The following is a 27,492-nucleotide window of genomic DNA, read 5'->3' as shown; positions in this document are numbered from 1 at the left end:
AAGTCGAAGTATAAAACTTTTTTTTTAATCAAAAATGCATTCCTTAGGCCACTGACAATGTTTGTGTGAGGAAATAATACACCGCATACTAATTTAATAATTTTAATACAAAATTCCATAAAAAAATCATCAATTCATAATTATTATTTCGTCCTTCATTAGATAACATTTAATTTAAAATAAAATTTAAAATAAAGTTTCCGATCATAAATCAATTTGATAAAATAATAAATAAAAATAAAACAATAAATACGCGTACAAAAATTGATAATAATAATGGACACGTTACAATAGTTGATATAAATTAAATCCTAAATCGTATGTGTTAAGGCACGTAAAAGCATAATTATTAGAATATAAAATACACGTTAAGATTAGGAGAGGTTAAATTTATGGCACAGAGGAACTATCGGGAGCGTGGCGCGGGCGCTCATTTTTCTTTGGGCTTCTTTTCTTTCTTGCGCGGCGGCGGCACGGGCGCCTCGCCGCTCGCCGCGCTATCTTTCTTAAGCACCTTCTTCACGACTTTCTTTTTGGGAGCCTCCGTGGGTGCCTTGGGTTCAGTCGTCGGAGACGTGGGCGCCGGCTTGTCCGACACGGATGACTCTATCTGCGCGGCTATCGTAGATTTGCCTTTCGCAGCTTTGACCCCGATTTGTGAAAGAGAGACCGAACCTAAGGGCGGCGTAGGCGGCTGAGGATCTTCGACGGAGAGTCGTTTTTCTTGTTTGGGCTGCGCGGGCGAAGCGGGGGTCTGTGGCGTCGGCGACGTGACTGTGGGGGTCCGTAGTTCGCTAGCGATGATGGACTGGGCGAGAGTGGCCGCGTCTTCTAGCTCGCTATCAGGGGTGGGCAGTGGGTCGGCGGCGGCGGGGGGACGGAGTTGTAGCTTCCCCGCCGGTTTGCGGCGCTCCTCCGCTACACAACCAATTTATTCCCGCCTTACTTCTCTCGTTTCGGTTACACTTGGCGTTAGTATCGCGGTCACATTAGAGAGCAAGCTCGGTTAGCGCCTGGAACAAAGTTGAGGGAACAGAGCTACATGGTTAACTCGAAACGATGCAAGCGGAAAGTTAGAACTGTGTCAGTTAGCGGAGATCACAGGCTCGATGACATTACAAGGATTATTATTACGTAAGCTATTAGGTGTCCTGATCGCAGATTGAAATAGTAATATATATATATACATAATAAATAATTCACATTTATTGTACTTTCAGTATACATGACATCGAACGAGATTAGCTGTGCGTAAGTGAAAATGTACCGTGAAGGACAAGCGTTGAATAATGTTCCTTGCAATGTGTGAAATTGAAATAACATGAAAAGCAAAATAAAATCAAAATGATTTTATAGCAGTTTACTCAATTGCAGCAAAATTGTGAGAAACTCTTTGACGTTCGCAGTAAACTTTGCTCGATTGGAAATTTATAACGATCGTTTTTAATCAGAGCAATGACAGGCTAGTTCACATAAATTAGTTTCACTATTTTGCTATAGTTGACTCCATGTTCCTGCATATTATATCCACTTGGACGCAACCCAATTTCTAAAGAACTACATAAATTCTATATCAAGGACATTGGATATTTTTATCCAACTAAATGACGATAATACTATTCCACTTGCATAGCTGAAAATGTTTCTTAATAAATATAATATTTATCGTAACATTCACAATATTCTTTACTCCTTGCATATATATTTACGTATAAAGAAATTTGTGCTGAGTCCAGGTGAAATATTGTTATTACCTGGTCTATCAAAGCCGCGTCTCTTGAGCTGCCTCCTCGGTAGCTGGTAGAAATAATACGAATTTTGAAAGGTATGCTCAGTAAATAAACATAAAAACCAAACAGCACAAAACGGCACAAATAAAAGAATACACGGGCAACTTGCTTTACAAAGCTGATTAGTCCAGTTCGCTCAATTCGATTATCTTTGCCTTGTAAAACAATTTATACTTAATGACATATTAGTGGAAATTGGAAAAACAAAAACTGCAAAATGATCTCTGTGAGAACTGAGTGCAAAGCCGTTCAAAAATCGGCGGAACGAAGAACAGCATAAAAATTACTTACTTTTAGCAGCTGGTTCAGCGGGAATTTCTTCTTTAGAAGGCGTGTTGGCTAAGGGAGGGCTATCGGTGGCGGCTGCTACAGAGATACCTTCCGGCCTCGGCGGAGTACCGACAACATCACTCGCTGCGGCGGGTGCCTCGACACCTGCAACAGTTACTAACTCCTGGGGAGCTACGCTAGGGGCTGGTTCAGGAACTTCTTTAGGAGATTCTTCTTTTGGCGCTTCATCGACTGTTTTCGAAACTTCATCAGATTTCTTCTCTTGTACATCACCTATTACTGCTTCCGCCTTACTTTCTACATTTAAAATTTCAGGACTACTTGCTTCTATAACTGGTGCTGGAACTTCCTCTGGTTTTAAAGGAGCTGCTTCGAGTGGAGCCTGAGCTTCCGCTAGGACGGCTTCTACTACAGGAACTGGAATCTCTGCTGGTAGTTCGGGAACGGAAGATTCGACAGGAATAGCAGCAGTCTCGACAGGGATAGTTGCATCCTCGGACACTGCAACATCTGTTGTAGGCGGCTCTGAAGCCTCTATAATGGTTTCCGCAGGTGCAACCTCCGTTCCTGGCAGGCTAGGTTGGGATTTTTGAGATTCAGAATCAATGGGAGCCGCTGCAGGTTCCGGTGTCGCAGCTTCTACAGGCATTTCTTCCGTCTTTGGTGGTAGAGAACTTTCAGAGGGCGCGAGTTCAACAGATTGAATAGAAGCGTCTGCAGGCGCTGAAACTCCTGGCGGGGTGACCACATCAGCAGGAGCTTCTACTTTGTTAGGCTCTTCTTCAGTCAAAGGGATTACTTTCTGCTGCTCAGGTACAACAGGAGATTCTAATTTTTGTTCATCAATAACAGGTGGAGAAGATATTTCAGATTCTTTGGGTTCAGTAGGCTCTACTTGTGGCAAGTCCAATTCTTTGGGAGGAGGAGTGGGCTCTTTCGGAGGCGATGCAGGTGGTTGACTAAGTGTTTGAGAAATCTTTGCCCAAATATTGGCAAAGGAATCGGCGCCCATGTAATCAATATTGCCTGCTTCCCATCCTTGGCGACGAGTCAGCTCATCAAGTGCCTCGCGTTGGGTACCAACCGCACCAGGTGATACACGCGCTAAATTTCCTGCAACTCCGCTCTGTAAGCAAATTTTATATAAAATTAAGTATTAAACTCACAACGAAAGTAAAGCAAGTCAAAATATGTGTAAAAATATATACTAATACTTATATTTCTGTAAATAAGTGTATTTTCTTAGTAAAATTCTGTGTTAATTTACAATAACGTGCAATTCGGTTAAGTTATAAAAACATGCACTCTACGTACTTGAGCAAGTTATAATTACATTCTCAAACGAAAAAGTAATGAAAAAGAAAAACACGATTATCAATAAAATTACTTACAGTTGTTTATGTACGTACCGACTTATCCAGTATTTAGAACATAAGTGACATTACTTACATGTCCATGATCAATGCTTTCTGAAAAAGTATCTTCTGGTGATGAAAATTCAGAGACAGCATCAAAGAATATTGGGCTCTCAGGAGGTGAGATCGAAGGCGACGGACTTGGCGTTGGCGGAATTTCGTGCGTGCATATCTTGCGACCTCGTGAGTCTATAGTCATTCTGTGCCTTAAATAAAATCCATCATATGGATGACGCGGAATAATAAAATCATCAAATTCATCAGTTTCTGATTCAGATACGAAACCGTTAACATTCTTCTGAGCTTTAGCGCCTCTGTCTTTTTGGCGATTTCGTTCTCTTTCATGGTCCAAATGTAAGCAATATACGTATTCTATTTTGTTTCTTAAAGAATGTATAAACGATTCTGATTGCTTTTGTAAATGAGTCGAATCTACCTGACATTGATTTAAATGTAATACGGAATCATGTACACTATTGTTTATATGTGTTGGATAAATATCATTTTTATAAGTAGTGTTTCTATTGTGAAGGTCTTCATGTGTAGAATAGGTTTCTTCATTTCTATATTGTAGAGGTAGAGGATGTTCATGCTGATTGTTACTGTAGGATTCTGCAACTGTTGAGTGTTGTTGATCGATAGATTGTGATTTAAATCTGTCAGAATTTTGTGAGATGTCGTATGTGTGATAACTTCGATTATTAGAATCAGTTGAAGCATCAGGATAATTTGAATCCGCATAATTATGAATACTTCGTTGATCAAAATTATGATTAGATAATGATTCAATTTCTTTATTGTGATTGTGGTAACTTTCGCTTTGTTGTTTTTCATAGATATCATATAATTGTGCACTATCTGAATGTGTATATGTATTCTGTAAATTTTGTTCTTGATGTATTTCTGTATTATGAGCTTCCGATTGATATTCATTCTTCGATTGTGAATGTATGTGTAAAGATTCATGATGATGAGGTGTGTAATGATATTCATGATGATGAGAACCATTGTCATGAGAAGTAATGTTGGGGGTTAAATTTTGAGAAATAGTATTGTGATGTATTTCATTGTAATGTGCTTCCTGCTGAGGAACTATATCGCAGTATCTTTCATTGTGATGAGAATTATTGTAATGTCTTGTGCTATCCGAAGTTTCAACAACAGATTGATTGTAGCTGGTATTGTAGTGATGCATTTCAGTATAATTTGGTTCTGAAATTGGTTGAAACTGTGAGGGTGGACATTCCCAAACATGTCTTCTAATTTCTTGTTGCTCTTGTAGTACTTGCTGATGTGAACATGTACTCTTTGTATCTTCTGTAATTGGACGAATATAACCTTGATATATATCCCACGGATCATGAAACTGAGACATATCTATCGTAGGCACGATTATATCTGGATCCGGTATCTGTGCTTCTGGACGGTGCCAAAGGAATTCAGATTCTGGGTCTAATACTGGTTTATAGTGATTGTAATCAGATCTTGGCTCAGTTCGGAAGACTGTTTCTTGTGGCGGTGGTATTGCCGAAGGGGCGTCTTCAACCTCAACCTATAGGTTGAAGTGAGAAAGCTCAGTGGTAGTGCATGCAAAATTACTTTAACCAAGATTTATGCACCAGAAATTAAACGAGTTAGTGCAAAAATCTTGATTTAAATTATTAGTACATACAAACATAAACAATTCGCTAACTAATAAACATACAGTGGGAAAATGTTGATTTTATATAATGAGAAGTTTTAAATATTTAAAATGATCATATTGTATGTTTATGTAGCCAACGAGGTGACATTCCACCAAAATACCAACACCATCTACTCCATTCCCGAGCTAAATATGAAAAAGGATTCCCGTGCAAAAAGCTAACAATTTCGAACAGTTAGAAAATGTTAGTATTTTGGAGAAATGTTCAGATTAATGTTCTAACGTTGTGATTTATAAACGAGAGGTGCGCAAACAGCAGAACAGTGCACAAGCTTATATTCAAGCGTGTTTTAGAATTTACATCTCACATTATTTACAGAGCATGTCAAGTCAAACGAAAATTCTTCATTATAGAAATCAAATCATATATCTATTTAAAAAAAAGGAAAAGATCAGATAGTACATTGCCTAATTCAATAAATAAAATCTCACCTCTGTAACATCTGATTCCTGTTGTGTAAGCTTGGAAGACATGTTGCATGGGTCAGACATAAACCGCGAATGAGATCTAATAAGACATCGTACCCTGACTTGGTCGCCGCGATACCGCAGAGAGACAATGTGGTCGTATATGATATTTGATATTAAATACCGCATAGATCTCCAATTGCACGTAGAACAATATCAATAAATGAGTAATATAACGCCAGTGTATCGTATTTCAACACCACGAGGTTAAATATCGATCTTATAATTCTATAGTATGTAATCGTGTTATGAAGTATTCTGACATTTGTATTGCTTACAAAATTTTAAACTTAACATAGCTTACCATAGCGTAAGAACACATAATTTTACAAGTTGGTAATGGTGAACTTACCATTGTTGTATCGAGCTGAGGGTGTACTTGTGAGACAAATAAGTCCCACCACAGTTGCAGTAATTCTTTGAGGTGCTCTGGAGCGTCAACGCTGCGTGACTCCCAGTTGAACTGTTGCAGCCAAGGCTTAGCAGCGCCGATAAAGTGAATTATCTTAAGATTTTGCCCGTAACTAGAAATTTCAAAAACATCTCCTAAGAAACAAATTCTATTCGATTTATTAAGTGACATTACCTACACTCTCTTTGATAATTTCGTTATTATGTAAAAGTCAATTTTTTTTTAAATAATTATTATTTTGATATTATGTAGAGTACATATAAAACATTATAGAAAACATAAAACACCAAAAAGATCCTGTTGTAGCGTGATGATTTTTTTAAGTAGACAACGTAACTTGGGAATTAATTGCTCAGTGACAACAAAAAGAAGTCTTAATTTGTTGTGGGTTTCAAATCAAGACGCGCTTGAAACCATCATAGTTTTAAGTAGAAGACTGCCTTATAGAGTTGTTCAATCTGATTCTACTTTCTGTCATATTCGAGTTTTTAAGCATTCTTCTTATAACATACAAAAGTGGTCAATTTGAATGAGCCCATACAATGATATGAATACAGGAATAAATCGACTATTTCTACATTCTTTCATTTCATTTCTGTTACATGACTTTATTACAATGACGTATGAATTCCGTCACTATAATAGTACTTATTTAATTTACTATAATGAGAACATTTATGAAAAATTAAAAATCAACTTTAAAAAAAATATATGTTAAACTCATCTTTATTAGAAATTTATGAATATGGCCTCATTCATACATATTAGTGTTAAACTAATGAAAAATAATTATTCTTTTTTGAAGCGGTACTTACTGTTTGAGTGCGGGCAGATAGGAGTAAAAGGCCGCGGAGGTGACATTGTAGAGGAAGGGAAGATGTTTGCCGATGTCGCCGTGGGCCCAGTCCGAGAAATAAGAGTTCAGCAAGCCCTGGTCGCCGCCTGCATACGGAATCAATAACCGTATTTCATAAAAATAGTTACCTTATTATAACTATTAATTTGTATTTTGTTATAGGCGATACAAATAACAAAAAAGTCTCTACCTTTCGTCATAGATAAATCAAAAGTGTACTACGGAAAGGTAGGGTCCTCGCACCAGAAAAATCAACTTAGTTATAAACATAATTCAGATATTTTTTATAAAAATGATAACAGGCAAACTACAAGGTTACGCGTAAACATGTTATTTCACGAATCAGATATTTAAATTAACTTTATAACATTTAACAAATATTTTATTTCTTTTAATATATAATTACTTCATATAATAATAAAATATAAAGATGAATTACATTTATCCAACAAAGGAAATTTTAACATAACTTCTATTGATCGTCAACTGTTCTTTTATTAAATCTCTTATATTTTTACTTCGCAAGATGTTATAATTATGGAGAAGAAGCAAGAATATACTCTACAACAGCACATATTTTAAAAATTTTAACAACTCCGATTTATGCACATACACTTTCTGCCCGAACTGCATAAATGAAGAGAAAATAATCAAGCAACGTCATTGCTAAAGATTCTTGTCATTTTAATATTCCTACATCGAATAATATGCCTTTTTCATCAATTTATTTGTAATAATTTTATAAATTGTACTCCAACAACATTTTCGAAATTTTATTAAAAATTAAGTTTCTATTATTACAAATGTATTACAGATTTTTAGTATTCAAACTTTTGGTCCAGCCAGTTTTTACGGTATCTTGTAAAAAGCACATCTAATTGTACCGACCAGTAAACATACATTGTAGATCATTTAAAATAATTTTACTTAAAACTTTACTTTTCCTTGCATATAAAAATAGCAAATATTTATTGGTGTCTTTTGGTAGAACCCATCTAAATAAGTGTCCCCGCTGAAAGGTAAATCGTAAACATTACCATGATTCGATTTGAAAGCGCCGTGGTTAACGCAATTACAGAATTAATAAGACGTATATGACCAGGCGTTTCAATTCAGACATCGTGCAAAATAGTTACACAGCAAAGATCGGTTGGGTTCAGAACGCTGACTTTATCGCTTAGTGCTCCGTCGACAACCAATAAATGACATACAGAATGATCATAAATATATAGTAATATAGGTAAAATAAGGTCTTGAAATATGTTGCATTAATTTTTATGCAACCGATTGTATACAATAATTACTTTTAACATGTAGTAATCCGAATTTAGAAAACGCTTTTTGTTAATATTTTATCAATTATTTATTATATCCGAAACCATTTATTTTTGAATAGGCTGTACCATACATTATTTGATAATAATTTGGCTATACTGTTTTAAAGCTTTTACACCTAATTTTAATCAGCCTCTATGTATATGGAGTGGTTAAAACCGATAGTGTTTCTTAAAGATTAATATTTCCGATGTGCCAAATTAAATGCCGGATATAATACTGTTAATTGTTAAGACGAAGAGCTCACACAGAATTTTGTTCCTCCAAACTATTCATAGCACAATATAAATAACCATATTACTAAACACTTCAGAGAATTCAGCAGGTACTTATATAACATAGAAATATTTTGATTCTAGATGTAGTAATTTTTAAACTCACCGTCGAAGCTGCCGCGCTCTTGGGCGAAGTTTATTAGAGCACTGAACGTCTCGGCCGAGGGCTTGTACACGAACACACCGGAGTTGAAGCAATCGGGCCAACCGACATCTGGTGCAGCAGACAACTCTTCCCGTTCGAACAATTCGTCGCAATTTTGCACCACCTAGACCGGCAGTGTCATTTATTTATTAATTTATTCGTATTATTATCTACTTAGGTTTATTAACTGTAACCACTTGTGACCTTTAGAATAATACCATAAGAGTTCAATTTGATGCGAAAATGTTCGTGATCGATGATCAGTCAGGCTTCACAGTTTGTGGTAAAACTCGGATCAGCTTTTGCCGCCAGACACAACAATCACATTCTTGGTTCAACAGAAAACTGCCAGAACTACTGATCGCTGTTTTTGGATCAAAAATCCAAAATTGCTACCGCAACACGTCATCAAGACGACCTACAAGATGGCATCAAACAAAATGGCACCTATATACTATAGTTAAGCGTAAACAAACTTAAAAAAACTCGAGAAAACTTTGTCTCCGAACTATTATAATTGATTGATTTATCACTTAGAAACAAACAAACCATTTTCGCATATTAGAAATATATTGATCATATCGATATACGATGTAACATACTACGTCCATAATATGCGTGTACCGCTTAAAAATAAAAAATAAATCATTATTAAAAGTAAAGAACGAGTTACTATGCAGTATGTTATTTAAAAATAGAATTAGTAATGCGATATCGTGTCATCATGCAACGGTAACATGACCGTTCTATAAAACGATAAATTGAGATACATTTACTGTCAATCGAAATCCAATAAATAGGATTAGTGTGTACATCCTACATAGTCTAATTCAATTAATCGGCCTTGAGAACGCTCAGCACATCTCTGTGATCTAACAAATCCAATTTGTAGTATTTTTTCCTGGAAACATAACTCTGTCCGCTTTATCAGAAGCCGTCTAAATTAAGCCGCTTCTCACGTAAACTCAAATTAATAGTGAATAAATTATTAAGTACTTTTATCTGTAAACGGATAAAACTTCGTTTGACACAATAACCCACGATAATGATGCGTGGTATGTCAATGGAATCCAACGACGCGCTATCTCATCGTTTATATGAACGAAAAATTAAGAAGATCATTTTTTTTTCTGGCGCCCGAGTCTTATGTAATTGAATGTTTCATACATGCTTTATTATATCGGGAACCAACTGGTGCCTTCCAGTCGCTGTAACTCACGCGTTTTGTACGTCACGTTAGAAAGAAGCAAACAATGAAAGTGAATTAGAAATTTGGAGTTCATCCAAAAATACTGTGAAGAAATATTCGGGCCACGGTTATACGTCTTGTCATCTCGAGTTACCGAACGGACGATCACATCCGGTAACATTGACTTTCTTATCATATAAACATCGACTAATCGAAATAGATTAACGACTTTCGAATAAAGTCGTTAATCAAAAATCGGATGGCACATAGAAACAAAATTCTGTAACTAACTCAAATAGAACATCCCGTTAGTAAATACAAGGTTCGTAGTTCAATTGGCACTTTTTATTGCTTGCCGAGCCGTGCTAGTGAAAATATACAATTTTTATTAGCGTCTGGTTTAATACATTGCCATTCTAGAATTAACGATGGCAACATTTTTATACAAAATAAACAAACTGCAAATCGCTGGTTACATGAAAAAAAAAAACAAAAATCTAAAGTATTTTAAAGTTACGCCGTAGTATACAACCTACAAGAAACATTTTAGAATTATTTTTATTTTACACACGAACACTTTTGCACGTCATAAGAAGAATGCCAGAGATTTATATTAAGCAGATTAAACTCCCCTATAAGGCAACTTTCAATTTAAAACTGCGAGGGATCCAATCGCGCCCAGATCTGAGAAGATATTCCTACAGTAGTTAGAGCAATTCATTCCTAAGTTCTATTATCATTTAAAAGATCGTTTACAGAATAATAGGATGTTTTAGAAGTTATTAAATTTATTACAAGATCATTTAAAGACATTACGTGGGAATGCATTGTTAAACTGTACACAGTTGTTTGTTACCAATTTTCTGAAATTAGTATTGACCTGGATCTTACATGAACAGACAAGATATTCAGACCGTTATAAAAGACAGTTACGTATACATAAACAATTATACGCGCAAAACAATTTATGTATATTCATATTGAGTGTTGTGCATCGATAATGACTCTTTATCAACGAGCTCTCAAAACAAGAATCGGAGACTATCGCAAATATTCACTTTAAAATTTAAATATCTTGAATTATGAATGTAGCAAATATTGATACTACTTGAAACATCCCATTTTAAGGTTTTATGAAAAAGATTTTTTCTTGTTCTGTATAATTAAAATGTTTATTCTGAGACAACAATGCTATGGACATAATGATGACTAAAAAGAACATACCAGAGTGTCGGCGTCGAGGAAGACACACTTCTCGTACTGAGTGAGATTCCAACAGTGGATCTTGGTAAAGGTGATCCCTAGTTCTGGACGCTGCAGCAGCGCCAGATGCGCAGCGTCTCCGGAATCCAGGACGTCCACTGTCACCACCTCCGCGAAGACGCCCCGTAGACGTTCCCTGAAGGTTATACAGGCGAATTGTTTGACAGAACACGTAATAGAAAAGTCAAACAAATTTAACCCAAGAATGAAGATCGTAGTATGATATTAGATATAGGTTACCTCTCCTCAAAATATGCAGTTAAAGATTAAAAAAGGGAACTAATTGAAATGTAGACATTAAGAGAAGCAAAACATTTAAAAACGAACGAGAATTTTCTTATTCAAGTTAGTCATTTTTGTATTAGATAAAGTTTGAAAATTTGGATAAAAAAATTGTTTTACTTATATATTTAACTCAGCAACAAGAGTTAAAAGATATCATAAAATTCTGTAATACAATATATAAGAATTAATTATAGTCAAATCATAAACAAAGGTACGCATACTTTATGCGTATTCATGCCTTTATATAAATGTCAAATTATTTACCATATTTTACAATCTATACGTAAAAGTTGATGTAAAAATTATTTACATAAGAATAAAACACCAAACATTTTAGAGCATAATGATTCACAGACATGTGAATGCGTTTCTGACCTATAGTAAATATCTAAAATAAATAAATAACTTTTTGATCAAATATTTTAAGTAAATCGGCACTAGCAATACCTGAAATTCCATTCTGTACACTGTGTATTTGTCATACATATTAGATCATTACACAAATACGTCGTTTGGCACTGAGTAAACTGTTGAGACACGTAGTGCAAATTTTTCGCTTACCCTCCAAAGTTTAGGAGGATTTATTTTATTTTATAAATTTGTTATGTCGGTGATATATAAAAAAACAATTTCACTTCGGCTAAATAAACTCGTCTTATAAGTTGAAGTAGCGGTGGGCAAGCAATATACCAAGGAATGGAAACCAAGGGCTGACTGACAGGCGCAGCAAAACATGTCCATGTACGGACGACCTTCTAAATACGGCTCCCATTGCAAATCTATGGGGAGGTTAATCTCCTACAGCAGATGTTCATAGCTGAAATTATGGCGATGATAATGAAACTCCGTTGAATTGGTGGTGGGGTACCTCATGGCGTCAGTGACGGAGGGTGTGATAAGCACAACGGCCGGGTAGACGGACCCGGCGCGGCGCAGCGAGTGCGCCAGCACCAAGGCACCAAGGCCGTAAGAATCGTTTGTGGCCAACGTTACCCATGCTCGGCCTGAAACAATTCAAAAAAATTAGTACGGACGTTCAAAAAACCAAAAGTTTTTTTCAAAGACCATCTTCCAAATTCAACTGGTTACGGGGGATCCCCCACAACTACTTGGTGAAGTCATGCCATATTTTTAGTTTTGCACTATTGAAAGCAGATACATCTTCGTAGACCACTGCTAATGAATTGTGAACCTCAGTTTTTTGATTACACTAATCTAACCCTCTGAGTCCACCAAGACCATTTTATAAACTAATGATCAATACGGTAACCTAACCAGCTTCTACGTTTACTCAACATCAACGAAAGAGCGTAATGTTAAATATTGGGGGGACCGGAAAGTAATGTCGCTTTCTTAAGTTAAATTCACACGACTATATTTTTAAAAGATTTTATTTCTAATCAATAATATATTCCCCTTCGTTATCAACAACCTTTCGCCATCGAGTATACAAATTTTCAATGCCGGAGCGGTAAAAATCAATAGTTTTTTTCTGTAAAATATGCCGACAGAAACGACATTACTTTCCGGTCCCCCAATATATCCAGTATTATTTACGCTTTACGTGTTTATATGTATGTGTTCTCAGTTCACAAAGTGTAATCTGATGTATGGACATTATATACCTACAAACTGCGCTTGATAAACTATAATAATACCTATGCGGGATCTTATAATGAATATCTGTTTACCGATGATTGGATTTCCAGGTTCCGTTAAACGCTGGCACATTCTGTGATGTGACATTATCCAATGATTACCGGCCACACTCGCCTACCATACTATTTGTAGCAAGGACAAATGCATTACGATTCAGTTTTTATTCCTTTAAACCATATAGTTAACTTTTAAGTAACGTGTAGTTGTTTATGCGGGATACAAAATAAATAATGACTTTTTAATCTTTATTATACGCTATAACAATTATGTAGCACAAATCGTAAATAATTTTTATAATTTAATAATTATTAACTCTTTTTTTGTTGTCTCTTGTTTTGTTGTTTGTATCAATATAATCGATTTTATATATATGCTTTTTGTATTTAATTTAAAAAAAAAGTGTTTGAACGTAATAATAAGACGAAAAACATTACATATCGACATTTTATAATGCAAGCACAAGTAGTCAGTAATAAAATGACCAACTTCGTTATAATAATATGATTTCGTAGATGCCTGTTGGACATAGGCCTCCTGCATTGTTTTCCAATAGGAGCGGTCTAAGTTGCATCTAGCGTCTTAGAAAGGTTAAGTTTAGTAGAAAGTTATTTAAAACTTTAATAACTATAGCTGGGATATTACATAAACTTATATTTATATTTATAGCAGATAAAGGTAAGAAACAGCCTTTTTTGTTTACAGACGAACGCATCAAATCTTCAGTTAAGACTTGCAGACACGCCTATTTTCATGCATCTCTTTTACTCGGAGCCGTAACTGTACTTACTCTATATTAAAACCCACTTATGTTAAGTAGTTGACGTTAGTAAGTTGACGGAGTCATTATATTTTTTGAGTTTTTTTTTGAAGTTTTGCGGAATTTTCTGAAACTCTGTTGCTATTAGAACCTTCTACAAGGTATTAAGAAACTTATAAATAAAAAGTTGAGAGAAATCAATCAAGTCGTTTTCAACGTGACCAAGGGAAAAAGGGATTTATTTATATTATACATAGATTTTACACACAAGAAGTTTTTATTTGAACATCGCAGGACTTTTTTTATAATTACGCCATTAAACTCTCTTACATAAAGCAAATTAATTTAACAAATAAAGAATTTGAAGATGCGATAAATTCAGCTAAACAAACACATTTATAACGGCGCTTACAAATTTAATCACACCGATACCTCTTGCCAATGACGTGCATACATTTCTAAAATAACATAGAAATCACTGTTTTGGTGTATTACGCCATTCCCCGTTCCTTGTGTCTGACAGGCTGCTTCGTCACTGGGAGTGAGAAAATGCGCAGTTTGCTGTTCATGGACGTCGAGATGCGTAGATGCGCTCAACAGCCGCGCGAAATTGTACTGGCACGTGGTCTGTCCACAATTGGCTTCCCCATTACGTTCACGACGTCCATTCGTATAAATAATAAAGAATACACTACTACTCTATATTAATCAAATCTATATGTGGATTGTAACATCGTTGTAACTTATATTTATCATAATGACTAAACACGACCTGACCAATTTTTGAACATTGGCATCACTAATTTTAGACCTATTCAATGTAATGTAATTTTAATAAACAACCATTATTTATCGTTAAAAATGAAAGAAAATCATGTTGTTTTTAAAACAAGCGTCTAGCTTTCTTTTCGAAACCCAACCAATATGCGTGGAAAGTCGGTTATGCAGCCGATATCAGAGAAGGTAACCTTCGTCGTGATCTATTTATTACCAGATAACTCGCTGAAATTGTTTTTCTTTTTCTTCTATTCGTTATATAAATTTGTGTTAATCACATGTAAAATTATTGCAATAGAGCAGGTAAACAAAGGAAAATTAAAAAAAAAGTTTGTTTTAATGACTTTTTCGTTTTTATTCCGTTAATCTACAACTTGTATAAAAAATATTAAAAAAAACGATACAAATATGATTAACTACTATTTTTCAATTTAAGTAATGTACTAAATAAATTCCCGAGAAATTAAAATTGGTTGAGGAATTATGTAAAAAATATTTATTTTCATCAAATGAAAATTGGACAATCGATGTCTTGAATCGATGTAAAATTCATGAATATGTATTTATATGTATTGTCATCGCATTTATATATAATGTCCCGTGTCAACTGCGTCTTTACACTACTCCCACATAAATATGTAAACATCATTGTGTTCTAAATACCCCGTAAAATATTTACTTAAATATTAACAGCACGCGTGGGCCACCCGAGCCACCGTGTAATAGACAAGTGCCGCACGTTCAGATCCAAAATAGCGCGACACAAATAAAATTGAAAATAAAACCGCTGGACGGCGTCAGATATTCACTGGCAGCTAAATTCACCCGGTTTCCGGGAAGTACATGGATTTTCCTGATATTTTTTTAATACTTTATTAAAATATGTGATTTATTAAATTCAATTATTAAGTAGTTACCCTTTATTTTTCATTCTTTTTTAATTTTTAGAAATTTTTTTTTCTTAGTTTTATTGGGCCTTAACGAAATGGTGAATATAGTAAGCGTATATAAATACGCAAGACAGGCGAACGTAGCGATTTTTATGGTGCTATACCTTGTAGTGAACGTCTGGTGAAGAAACTGACATGAAGTATGTAATTTTTGTATCACGAACTAAAATAATTGCTGTGTCATTACGAACAATTTTTCAATTAAAAATATACGGACAGAGTAAAACCGATAATAATAGACTGGTATATCGACAATTATATTTATGTTATTAAGACTTCTAGTTTAGTCACAATCGTCTTTTCATGCGTGTATGGTCACAGCAGTCGTCTATGCTGCAGACATTCTTGCATTCCGCGATAATACGATCAGTATCGTTTGGTGTCGTGTCCATTTTAAAACAATTCACATTTCCGAACGCAGTTCACGCAGAATATTTTACATTCAGAGTTTACAACGAAAATATTATTATCTACAATTCTTAGACTAAAATACACATTTAATAAATATAGAAGATTCAAATTTGATTTCGGGAAATACTCCAACAAAATAATCCAGCGTCTATTTTATTTTAAGATTTTGATTTATAACCAGCAGTGTTTTTCTTTTAAGATTGTAAACGAGAATAAATTATTTATACTTTTGATACATATTACATATTATAGTGTCAATTCAGTGATCATAAATTTTTTAAATATGTATTTTAATAACTGCTTTAAACTAAACCGCAAAATTACTATTTCAACCACTTTTAATTATTTGAAATGTAATTATTGATCCATTTTTTACATATTTTCTGTTTTTATACATAATATTTAAATAATTAAAATTTAACTTGCTGCTTAGCTAAATTCTGTTATAATAGCACTGGCCTTGTATGTTACGTTACTTTGGATATTTTGGAATTTTAAATTGTAAAATTAATCAGTTTCACATTACCCAGTTATTAAATTTTGTATTTATGTTATGAAAATTCATTTTACTTAATTATTTTATAACTCTTATAGATTCTTTACTTTTATAAATATAAAAATACTTGAAAGGCCTGAATCGTGTAACACACTGCAAGTTAATTTATTTATTATCATGATGGTTTATTTAAGAATCCTGTCTAATATTCGCATACATTCAATGTTTGTTTTTCATAACGCGAGCGAAATGTTTATTGATCGATAAAATCCAAGGCGTCATCGTTGAACACGGGCGTCAGGATGTCCGTCAATCTGGTATAAACTTGTTTGTTCGAAATTCAAAATGCCTTTATTCAAGGAGACATTTACACGCCACTTTTGTATCGTCAATTATTTAAACATAATGAGTAAGGCTCGGGATGATGATCAGATGAGAAGAGCCGGCTAGAAACTCAATAGTTGCTCTATTTAAATAAAATTTAACAATTCTTAATGTATACATTATAATATCAATCATGTCAATGAGTCAACGAACCAAAATTCCAAAAAATTTTGATCAACCATAAACTTTTGAATTAGGTTTATTTAAAAATGTACTTTTACTTTTGTACTGAAACGAATAAAACGAAAGTTTAAAAACCGTGGAAATTGATTATATATGCGTACATTCCAATCAATTAAGGATTTGTTAACTTCTGGTCGTACTGTTTGTACTTTAAATAGCATTATGGTATGTTACGATGGAACCCAATAAGGCACTTGAGAACAGCGGCGCAGGATCAGACGCGGCTGGGGAGACGGGAGCAATGTCCCTGCGGTTTCTATTTAGGTGCGGCCGGTCCGGCGGGAAACCATGCGAGCAGCCAACCGCTTAACTTGTAGTCATGTACTTTGTCAAAGTTTGTGCATAAATATTCGAACAGCATTAAAACGTAAAAACTAAACATGCAACGGTACAAATCACAGTCCATGTTCACATAATTCATAATTAAATGAACTAACAACCGACATATAGAAACTTGACCATATCGTCAACCGAGTTCGGAGTTCGAGTAATGATTTTTAATTAACAACCAAGTTCATTAAAATCGACAAAACATATTGTACCCTTTTTTGTAAAGACGTAAAGATAAAGAAATAATGATCCAAATTTTAGGTATATTAAATAATAATATTTAAATCAAAACCGGAGCGACTTAACAATCCATAATGCATGATATATTTTAAATTCAGAGTACCGACACGAAAATAAATATGACACGTAGGATAGGCGTTTATCAAAGCTATAGAAGATCAATAAATCCTCATTAGAAGCAAAATTGTTGTTACGTAAGGCGTTCTTTTACGATTTCCCTGAAAGTTATGGATTGACTTCATTGTTCCAGATTCTGCGTTAGCATGACAACGAATAACAAATAATGGTAATATGGCCATATTGGCTACTTGTAATGAAATCGGGTCGGGTGAACTTCTGCAAATGGTATTGAATTTCTAAAACCGCAGGTAATATTCTATAGGAGTTTAAAAGATATTTTATTTTTAGTTTCTAAATGTTTGGTATTGCATTTGTGTACCGGTATTTAAATACTAATACGTCAGTGATTCGTTAATTAGCATTAGAAAATATTTGCAAGAATAGAGTTCATGGTCATGTCCACTCAGTTTGAATAGAACAAATCGTTACATGTATAGTATTATTCAGAAGTAGTTAGCTGATAACATTAGTCTGTTTACAATCTCTTAGAATTTAATCTGATAACACATACGCAACCTGTGCTTGTGTGTATGACATATTGCATTCAATATTTATTATTTAATAACGCTCCGATATGAGAAGATATTTATTTTTTCGTAAATAATATTTACCACTTTTTATCCTTTTTATTCTACAGATTGTTAAAAAAAAACTATGTCATTTTATCATACTTTTATTATTTCAACTCAAATATTTTATATTATAAAATTTAGACAAAATTTATAAAAAATAAAACTTTTCTAATTTACCCTACTAAATTATAATATTGGCACGAAATAGTTTTCAATATAAAAACACAAAATATTATATGTATCGCCTAATAATGAAGCGAATGTCGTAAATTAAAAAAAGCTAATTTAAACTTTTTAATTTCTTTGCATTGAATAAGTAACGAAAATTTTATATCTACCCTATTTAATTATAATGAAACTGAGTATTGACACCGATGAGAAATTTAATTACAGTAGAAAATTTATTTAATTAAAAATAATTATTCTTACTTGACATTATGCCGCCCGGTGTAGTCTCGTTCGTGACAATTTTAGTCACCCCTAATAATGTATCACAATCTACACGCGCTTCTCGCGCAACACTAGTAAATGCAAGCAACGTGCGCGATCAAGCTAAGGCTATCCCCTCGCGGCGCTGCGAACGTCGGCTAACTTCACGCTTGCTAGAACCGAAACGTCATCTCCCATACATTGTAAAGTGTAACTTTAAAATCAAACGAAGATCATTAATATGATACTAATTATTCACTTCTATTTAAATTAGTATATCCTTATAATTTAAATTTAAAAATTTAGTTTAAAAAAAAGCTTTGGTATATTTCCATGCTACATAAGAAATTACAATGGCAACCCTAAACGTACAGCTGTTTGCGACGATCGATAGATGTCGGTGGAAGTCGCTTTATTTTCGATGCCATATATAGAATAACGGTACTTGTAGTAGAATCACATCGCTGCATGTTGCTATAGTTTCTTTCATACCTGCGGCGATTTGCGGTGATTTTTAATTTATTATTACATAAATTAGGGACGATGAACGAATTTGGATAAAAAAATGTTAAAGCTATATACCACACGAGGTCCCGGCAGTAAGATGGTATCGTACAAATTCCGATATCCGAAAAAATAGAACCGCAGAACGAAAATGTTATAGGCTGGACAATATTGAATTGTGTTTGTTTTTGGTGTTTCGGTGGAAACGATGGCTAACTCGCCAACGAGTTTAGAGACGCAAATAGACAGTTTTTTAGAACAGTTTAAGAGAAGCGCCTCGAAAGCCATGGAGGAGAAAATGGAGTGGCCTGACGGACCCTCGGCAGGCGCAGTTGTCAAGTCCCGGAGCAGCTGCTTTGCTCTGGATACAGCAGTCGGTAAGTTAAGATATTTCTTATAATTTTTTGAACGAAGAAGAGTAAGTCATTCACCGAGTTTATTGAAATATATTATATAAAAATTATAACGTGTTCTTGTTGTACATATAACGTACGTATAATCAATTAAAAAGTATTATATCTTGTAATTCTTTAAATTGGTTTACATAACCACTTAAATAATTTCTTAATGGCTTTAACGTCTGCATATATTTGTCAATAAATATGTATTCTATAGGATAACAATATTATTTTATAATGTTAATAGTACTTACACTTTTATTTATAAATAATATGTACATTCAGTTATTGCTGGCTGTACTGAAAACAATTATGGATTGTTTCTTAGAGTAATTTAAAAAAAAATCAAACTATAAATTTCGGTACAGTTTTTGTAATAAAATTTTGATAGCGATATGTTACGACTATCCATTTTTTATGCATAGGCACGTTTAAATTAATAACAAGTAGTAAAGTAAATTTCTAATTTATTTACTAAATTTAGCTTATCCACGTGTAATATAATTTTTATCTTATCTAACAATATACATGTAACTAATATTCTTCATATAATTCAATTTTGGTGAACCTATAAGTATCCCCTATAGTCCAAGGTGAAGGTCAACGACTGTCTGTGAACATATTTTCCAAATAATTATGATGATTTCATATATAAAACTGCTAAATACGTTGTCCAATATTAACACTGTTTCTTTATAATCATTTTACTCTTGTTTATTATTCTCTTAACTCTTTGTTATTCGTTTTGACATGCATCATGTATAACATAGCGTAACATTATAGAACCATACATTACGTGCAAATCGTAGATGTTAATAAGTTAGAGTAAGTTTGTTTAATAGTAAAAAAAAAACTGTTTGCCTCATATATTCTATGAAATGATCTAGGACGCCGATGGGAAATTCTTTTAACTTTAAAAGTAGATAATTGTATCGCCGACAATGCGTTTGTCACCATAGGATGAAAGGTGCTACCGGGCCAGATATTTCACATGAATGCTTCAATATAGACGCTAACTTCAATTCATTCACTATTTCGCTTCAGAAATAGGTATCACCTACAAAAGAATTTTGCATTAAATGTGACTGCCTAAATATTTTTATACTATTATGTAGATAAGTAAATATAACTTTGAAGTGTTTAAAAAGTATCTGAATGTCATAAGAAATACTCTATTTATGACCATAGGAAAACAATTAAAATTAATTACTCTTTTGGAATATTTTGAAAACAAGACAATAAGAGAAATTATATTACCCATATTGAATCCATAACGTCTATAGGCATATACAAATTTAAGAGCCAATTTCTCGTTCAAAATCACTTTTTTATTAAAATTAGGCAACGAGGTAAAACAATTCAAGCTACATTGAACTTTAATTCCGTTATTAATAAAAGTTGGTATTTTTTCTCACGTATATATTTAATGCTATGTTAAAGTTATACACCGCTCTTATAACACGTAACGGAAACGCGTAAATAAATATGTTGTATAATATTTTTTTAGTTTAAGAGATATCTATTTGTTATACTGTATCGTCTCTGATTATATAAAAAATCCGACTTCACGAATACGTTTAAACAAGACAAGTCAAAATATTTAAACATACGTAAATCAATTTTGTTACAATAGTAAGTTAAGTTCAAAAAGTATAATCTAAAAATACAATTGACATAAGCAAATATGTAGAGCTGTGGAAGCAGTTTGGTTATAATAAAAAAATAATTATAAAATGCAAAGGAATACGGCACTAAAAGTTGAATGTTCGTGTGTTCCACGTCAGTGCGGACCCTCGCGATAACCGTAACTGATTAATCTGATGCGTATTGTATTTTCCAGCCTCACAATTTTAATACTCACTTCACGTATATGAATTATTGCAGTGTTATATTTAAAATACGTATAAATATTAAAAATTATCATTCCCGTCATGATGTAACGCTGTTACTTGTTGGTATCAATAACTTCGCCTTAAGAGTGGCAGAGTTCGGAAGACGCTTGAAAACTAAACGCCATCGGCGTCGAAGCCTCGACTCGGAACTCTATCCAGTAAAATTGTTGTACGGTCCGCTAGCCCGGGACCCTTCTTGGAGTCTTAAAGTTTCGCTACCCTAAGAGATTAACTGACCTCTGCGTTCTGGCCTCGTCAATCTGCAAATACCACTAGGGCAGCAGTGAAAGCCCGGTCCAAAAAAAATTGACATGGACTGCTACATTACGTATTATTCCATCGAATTGGAAGGCTGCCAAAATCAAAGTCGCTTTAGCGGACGCTCCGTGGAGTGACTGAGTATAAGAGCCCCTGAGAGTGGACCTAGGTTTGAACTACTCGAGACGTATAGACATGAAGAGCCGAACCGTGACTCAATCTGTCACGGTTGTGTCTATTATTACAAAATTATCATAATTTTTATACGAAAGTTTCGTAATCACAGTTTTTATTCGGTACTAATTATTAGCATCAACAGATATAAACCTAAAAAGTTTTTAGCAAAATGTGTTACTTATTTTCAATATTTATAAACTTTACGGGTCTTATAATGTAATAAGTGCAATATTGTACGAGTTAAAATAACGGCGGCAAATGGAATTATACGTATTACGAGATAACTTAAAAGTGCAACAACATGTCTCTACAAACTGGCGTTATCCGGTTTGAACAACACGTTAAATACAAAAGACACATATTTTTATGACCTACTAAAATATTTATTTATGAAATATTCATAATATTGTTTTTGTATAACCTACAAATTATTATATTACAGTATTAGTACACATTATTTATATACTAAAGCATTATGCTTTTTCGTGTACGGGATATTAAAATAGTTTCGTTTTTGTTACAACTAAGTGGACTTACCTATTAAAATACGGTTATAACCTTCGGCATTTCATAATTTCTAAAATCGCGCGCTGTGGTGTTCAAACGTTCGCGCCACACTATTATGAAGCTTCGTCACGGAAACGTCGACCTCAGCGCTGTCTAGTGGATGCGCACTGTACTATATGACATGTTCTACGGCGTCCTCCGATTTTATTCACGGAAAGTATAACGCCATATTGCTTCCGTGAATTCTGTAAAATATTTGTGCATTTCTCTTAAATAATGACTACAATATGAAAATGAAGTGATATGAAATAATCCACAATCTTCGTGTAATTGAAGAAACTTAATTTAAAGTGTCACAGCTTCTGATCTTACGCGAAAAAGGTGAGTTTTATTCTTTCTTTGGTATGACTATATGGCCCAATATTCCACGGGAGTTCGATCCGCTATGCGATAATGAAACTTAAAAAACGCGATTAAGGTTAATAATTGCACGGTTTTTGTTATGTTTATTTACATGAATTTGAAAAGTTATCGCGGTTTTCTCGTAAGTATTGTGGGATTGTGAGTTTAGCTTTGCATTCAGGGCGGGTTTGCTCTCTCGTTGCTTCTTGTACATACACGTATGTAAGTAGATACATGTGATTTGACGTGAACGATCGGTTGTAGTATAGCTTCGAGCGGAAGATGTCCTACGAGAAAATGGAGGTGGTGAACCCGGCGGAGAAGGAAGCTAGTGAAGTGTTGCATTCCCTACTGTCCGTGGAGCGACGCAGCGTCGACAGCAAAGAAGCGATTATAGTTTCTATTCCGTCCGATCAAAACGGTGGTGGCGAGTATGGCGAAAGTGCCCAATGGCACACTCCTGTCATGGGACAACATTCAGTTTTCGAATTGGGTAACTCACAAGCCATGCAGCAACACGCCTACAATGGACACCAGGAACAGGTAGTAGTAGCATATTATCAATTTTTAAGGAAATTATATCTGAATCAAACTTAAGTAAAAACTATTTTTAAGGTTCTTTGGCAAGGTCATACCATACAGGTGGAAAACGGAGATGGTAATTTGCAAGGCATGCCGGGTACCTACAGTATAGAGTTTGAAACAAATGTTGACGGTGAAACAGGTGATATGGAAGTAGATACAAAACCGAAGGTTGAGAAAAAAGTTGGAGCAAAAAGAAAGAAAAAAATGGCTGAATCAGACAGTGATGAGGATGTTTTTGATAATAAATTAGAAGACAACCCTGCGCAGGTAAATAAATTTGATTTGTTACTAAACACTTTAGGTAAATTAATTTACACTTAGTTACTCTATGTAAATGAGTATCTGTCCGACTATGTAAAGACCAGTCATCATGGTTATCTTTTGGGGTATGCCTATGCCTTGCAGTGAGTATCTTCTCGCTTATATGATGATTGACTCTACTCTGGTAATATTTTGATTGAACACTATATAGAAGAAAATAATGTAATTTGATTGAAAATAAATCAAAATGTCTTGTAAGTGTGCATTATTAATTTTAGGTTATTTACTTTCATAACACATTTTTATAGTTTGTGTTATTGTCTGTTATTGGATGTGAGCATTTTAATTTCTAAAATTAAATACATTGTAATGCTATACAAAATAAGACTTGTTTTTATACTAATTACCATGATTTTACAAAACAAAGAAATTACAATTAAACAAAGTTCTTAATAAATAGCAGCTTAATAACAATTTTTAACATTGTTAAAAAGGAGGGCAGAACATGCAATTAATGAATTAAAAATAATAATTGATCATTGATCATTAATATTTCATATTATGCTTAAATAATTAGTTCCATTAGTCTATTTAAATTGTTACAGAAAATTGAGTCTGAAAGAAATGATTAAATGTGTTGTCATCTCTATTTCAGGTAAAAGAAAGACTGAAAAGAGGCTGTGACTGTAAGGACAATTGTTACAGGGGCCTCAACCCTGAAGCTGTGTATCGCCATAGACTTAATATTGCAGAATTAACAAAAAGTGAACATGACATGTACCTGATGGGCATTACAATGGCTAGTTTGGCAAATCCTGCTGAAACTTCGCGTCATAAAGTTCGAAGGAGATTAAGAGCATGTTATGTCTATCAGGGCAGAAAAGTTTGCTTAGAGGCTTTCTTGTATTTAGAGAATGTCACACATTACCAACTTAAAAGAATCAGACAGCATGTAATGACTCATGGTGTTGCTCCTCGGATACATGGTAATGTTGGTAAAAAGCCATATAACACATTTACATTGGATATTTATAAACATGCGACTAATTTCCTCAAGGAATATTTAAAACAGCATGCAAGCTCTCCAAAAGATGTACAACCCTCTGGCGAAAGTGGTAAGAAAACAAGCAAAACAGTAATAATTCAAGGTGATTCGCGGAAGCATTTATTTGAAGCTTATAAAGAATATGGAGAAATTCTAGAGCCTGGAGTAAAGCTGATGGGCTATTCCACTTTCCGAGCATTTATGAAGGACCAGTTTCCTCATGTGAAATTTGCAACTAAAAAGCAGGATATTCCTAAGGACATGGTGCCTTTCCGCAGTGGTAAATGCATGTCTTATGATAAAAATAAAGATCCTATTAGAATACAGCAAGAAAAAGAGAAAGCAGAGGCTAAAAAGGCAGCTTTGGAAGCAAAAAAGAAGGAGGAACATGAAAGAGAACAACAAGCTCAACAAGAAGCACAGCAACAACAGCAACAACAACAACAGCAACAGCAGCAAGTACATCAACAACAACAGCAGCAGCAACAACAACAAGTTCAACAAGTACAAGTGCAACAGCACCAGCAAATGCAAAATCAAGGTCCTCATGTTGTCATACACCAGCAGCAAACTCAACAGCAACAAACAATGCAACAACAAATGTTGGTACCGCAAGTGAGTCAACACCAACAAGTACTTACTCAGCAGGTTGGTGGTGTGCAGCAAGTTGCTCAACAGCACTGTGTTCAACCATTAGGGGTGTCAGAAGACAATGGGCAACCAGTAGAAATGGCACAGCAAGTTATACCACTGGCTGTAGTACAACAGCCACAGCAAGCATATCTAGTGACACCAGTTTCACATTTCCAAACACGCGTGCAAGGAGCTTGGTACAGACATTGACAGCAAGACACCTCACCATCTAAACTAACAAGATGTGAAAAAGTGTAACCAATTTAATAACTTAAAGAATGCTACAAATTTAAGTGGCAACTGGTACTTTTTTTCACAATAGCCACTTGTAACTTTGGCAATAATTTAGTGGATACATAGGTTTAACACCTTTTCAGTATTGGTTGAAAGAAACTAATTCAAACAAGTATCTGTAAGTATAAAGTTAAGCATATTTACACATTTTATTTTAGCTGTAGCTATGTAGTATACTTCGGAGCTCCAATAGCCTAGTGCTTTGGGCAATATGGACATTTAAATGTTCATGGCAAATTATAGCAATTTATAATATTTTTTAACCCGCCAGATATTTTTAACTAAGTTTACTCTTTTTATTGTCCATGATAGTGGTAGTATGTCTTATTTTGTGTGAGCTCTCAAATCATTATAGATTTATTTTGGAAATAGTATTGACTTAATACACTATTTTCCTACATTTTGTGATTTGGTGTAGTGCGATCATCACATGTGGATAGATGTACTTGTTTATCCAAGGAAAGCAGTGCCTTTAAGTATGTTGAGGAATTCATAAGACATAGATATGTTGAAATACTGTTGGAATTAGAGGTTTAGGAAATGAACTACACAACTTTTACATTTAATTTATGAAGTTATAGACATTTTGACTTTTATATTTTATACATATCAAAATTTTGTGGTAGAAGGATCTTGAATGTACAGAATATTTCCTCTGTTAATATAAAGACATGAGGTGACAGGTGTTAATGAAATATAATAATTCTCCTACATAGTCTGAACTTGTTTTAGTAAGTTAAGATTAATTTATAGGGAGTATAAGTGTGTTGTAGTTTTCCTATAGTATTAGAAGTGTGCCTCAGACAATTTTTTTCTGATTTTAACTTGTTTTCTTAAGCGTGCATTACCAAGATAAAGGTAATTTAATCATATATTATAATACTGGAAACAAACTAGCTTTAAAAAATTTTTACTTATATATTAACAGATTTTCAATGAAGTAAAGTTTTAATAATTCTCTTTTATACATTTTATTTTAAATAATGACTTTTATTTTCGGATAGAATATAATATCCCTCAAATTATTTATGACTCAAAAATATTTTAAAAATCTAACAGGATAACAGACAAATATTATTTTATTGTTGAAAAAATCTTTACATTTTTCAAATAATTTTACATTAGTGTCAAAACATTAATAATACTATAGCAAATCAAGAATTTTATCATGAATGGGAGACATTCAAATGCTAATTAAGGACATAGTTGATAACATTGAATTTTTTTTGTGTTATTTCTAAATTCTAGAGAAAACGTGAAAGCTATTATATTATCATTGTCTATCCAGATTTAGGAAAGTGTCAGTTCAATAATAAAAGAAGTCCCCAAAAATTTTAGATATCCTTAATTTTATCATTGGATGTATGTAACCTTATTGGATCATTAATTATGTGTAACTTTTATTTTATGAACTCAGCTTATTTTTTTTGCAAGAGAGGTTATATACTTAGCATCTTTGCGTTGATGCCCCTGTCTTTATATACACAATTACATTTATCGATTTTAAACTTAAAATGAAATGATGAGAAGGCCAGATATCTATTTATCTTTATGTATAATGTTCATTTTTGCGCGCTATTGAAAAACAAAGGCTAACATTATGAAGTAAATAAAACAAATTTTTTATTTTTGAAATGCATATTTTCATACAAATTTTTTAAGAACTGTCAAACACCAATTGTGAGGCGGTATCTAGACTTGTTTGTGGTTAAGATAGACGTCATATTTGTAATTTATACAAGTACATAATAAGTGTGTAATCATTATCTATAGAAAGTACAGAAATGTGCCTAGAAATT

The 27,492-nt window shown here is 33.8% G+C and overlaps 3 protein-coding genes across 10 annotated transcripts in view; 2 read left to right on the top strand and 1 right to left on the bottom strand.

The window, feature by feature from the left end:
• Positions 1–88: 88 nt before the first annotated feature.
• On the bottom strand, positions 89–18,847 carry LOC137926502 (glycogenin-2-like). Of its 5 annotated transcripts, none has more exons than XM_068770113.1 (9): positions 18,738–18,847; positions 12,298–12,433; positions 11,106–11,280; positions 8,654–8,816; positions 6,897–7,023; positions 6,022–6,193; positions 3,531–5,048; positions 2,082–3,207; positions 89–918 (listed from the first exon to the last, which is right to left on the bottom strand). In XM_068770113.1, the coding sequence occupies exons 1-9, from the start codon at positions 18,742–18,744 to the stop codon at positions 431–433; spliced, it is 3,912 nt and encodes a 1,303-aa protein (XP_068626214.1). In that variant the 5' UTR covers positions 18,745–18,847; the 3' UTR covers positions 89–430. The 5 variants fall into 5 exon arrangements, with proteins under 5 accessions (XP_068626214.1, XP_068626215.1, XP_068626216.1 ...); XM_068770115.1 differs by lacking the exon at positions 3,531–5,048 and adding an exon at positions 1,755–1,797 and having other exon boundaries at positions 829–918; XM_068770116.1 differs by lacking the exons at positions 89–918; positions 3,531–5,048 and adding exons at positions 928–1,013; positions 1,755–1,797.
• Positions 18,848–19,275: 428 nt separating this feature from the next.
• The window catches only part of LOC137927119 (guanine nucleotide exchange factor DBS-like), a 117,200-nt gene continuing 108,983 nt past the window's right edge, over positions 19,276–27,492 (top strand). For all 3 annotated transcript variants that reach the window (XR_011107743.1, XM_068770920.1, XM_068770925.1), the window contains exon 1: positions 19,276–19,618. Coding sequence is in view for 2 of the 3 variants with exons in the window: in XM_068770920.1 (XP_068627021.1) it covers positions 19,450–19,618 (169 nt within the window). In the remaining variant the exon portion in view is untranslated. The remainder of the gene's footprint in view (positions 19,619–27,492) is intronic.
• On the top strand, positions 22,681–26,724 carry LOC137927120 (uncharacterized). 2 transcript variants are annotated; one of them, XM_068770927.1, is made up of 4 exons: positions 22,681–22,854; positions 23,145–23,418; positions 23,491–23,727; positions 24,377–26,724. In XM_068770927.1, exons 2-4 carry the CDS (start codon positions 23,158–23,160, stop codon positions 25,607–25,609), a joined length of 1,731 nt encoding a protein of 576 aa, XP_068627028.1. In that variant the 5' UTR covers positions 22,681–22,854; positions 23,145–23,157; the 3' UTR covers positions 25,610–26,724. The 2 variants fall into 2 exon arrangements, with proteins under 2 accessions (XP_068627028.1, XP_068627027.1); XM_068770926.1 differs by having other exon boundaries at positions 23,140–23,418.

Source organism: Battus philenor, unplaced genomic scaffold, assembly GCF_028537555.1.
Source record: "Battus philenor isolate CCGP_79_NKW_IND1 unplaced genomic scaffold, ilBatPhil1.0.hap1 SCAF_3, whole genome shotgun sequence".
NCBI lineage: Eukaryota > Metazoa > Arthropoda > Insecta > Lepidoptera > Papilionidae > Battus > Battus philenor.
The sequence above is the reverse complement of the archived record's forward strand: the minus strand, read 5'-3'. Positions and strand labels throughout refer to the sequence as shown.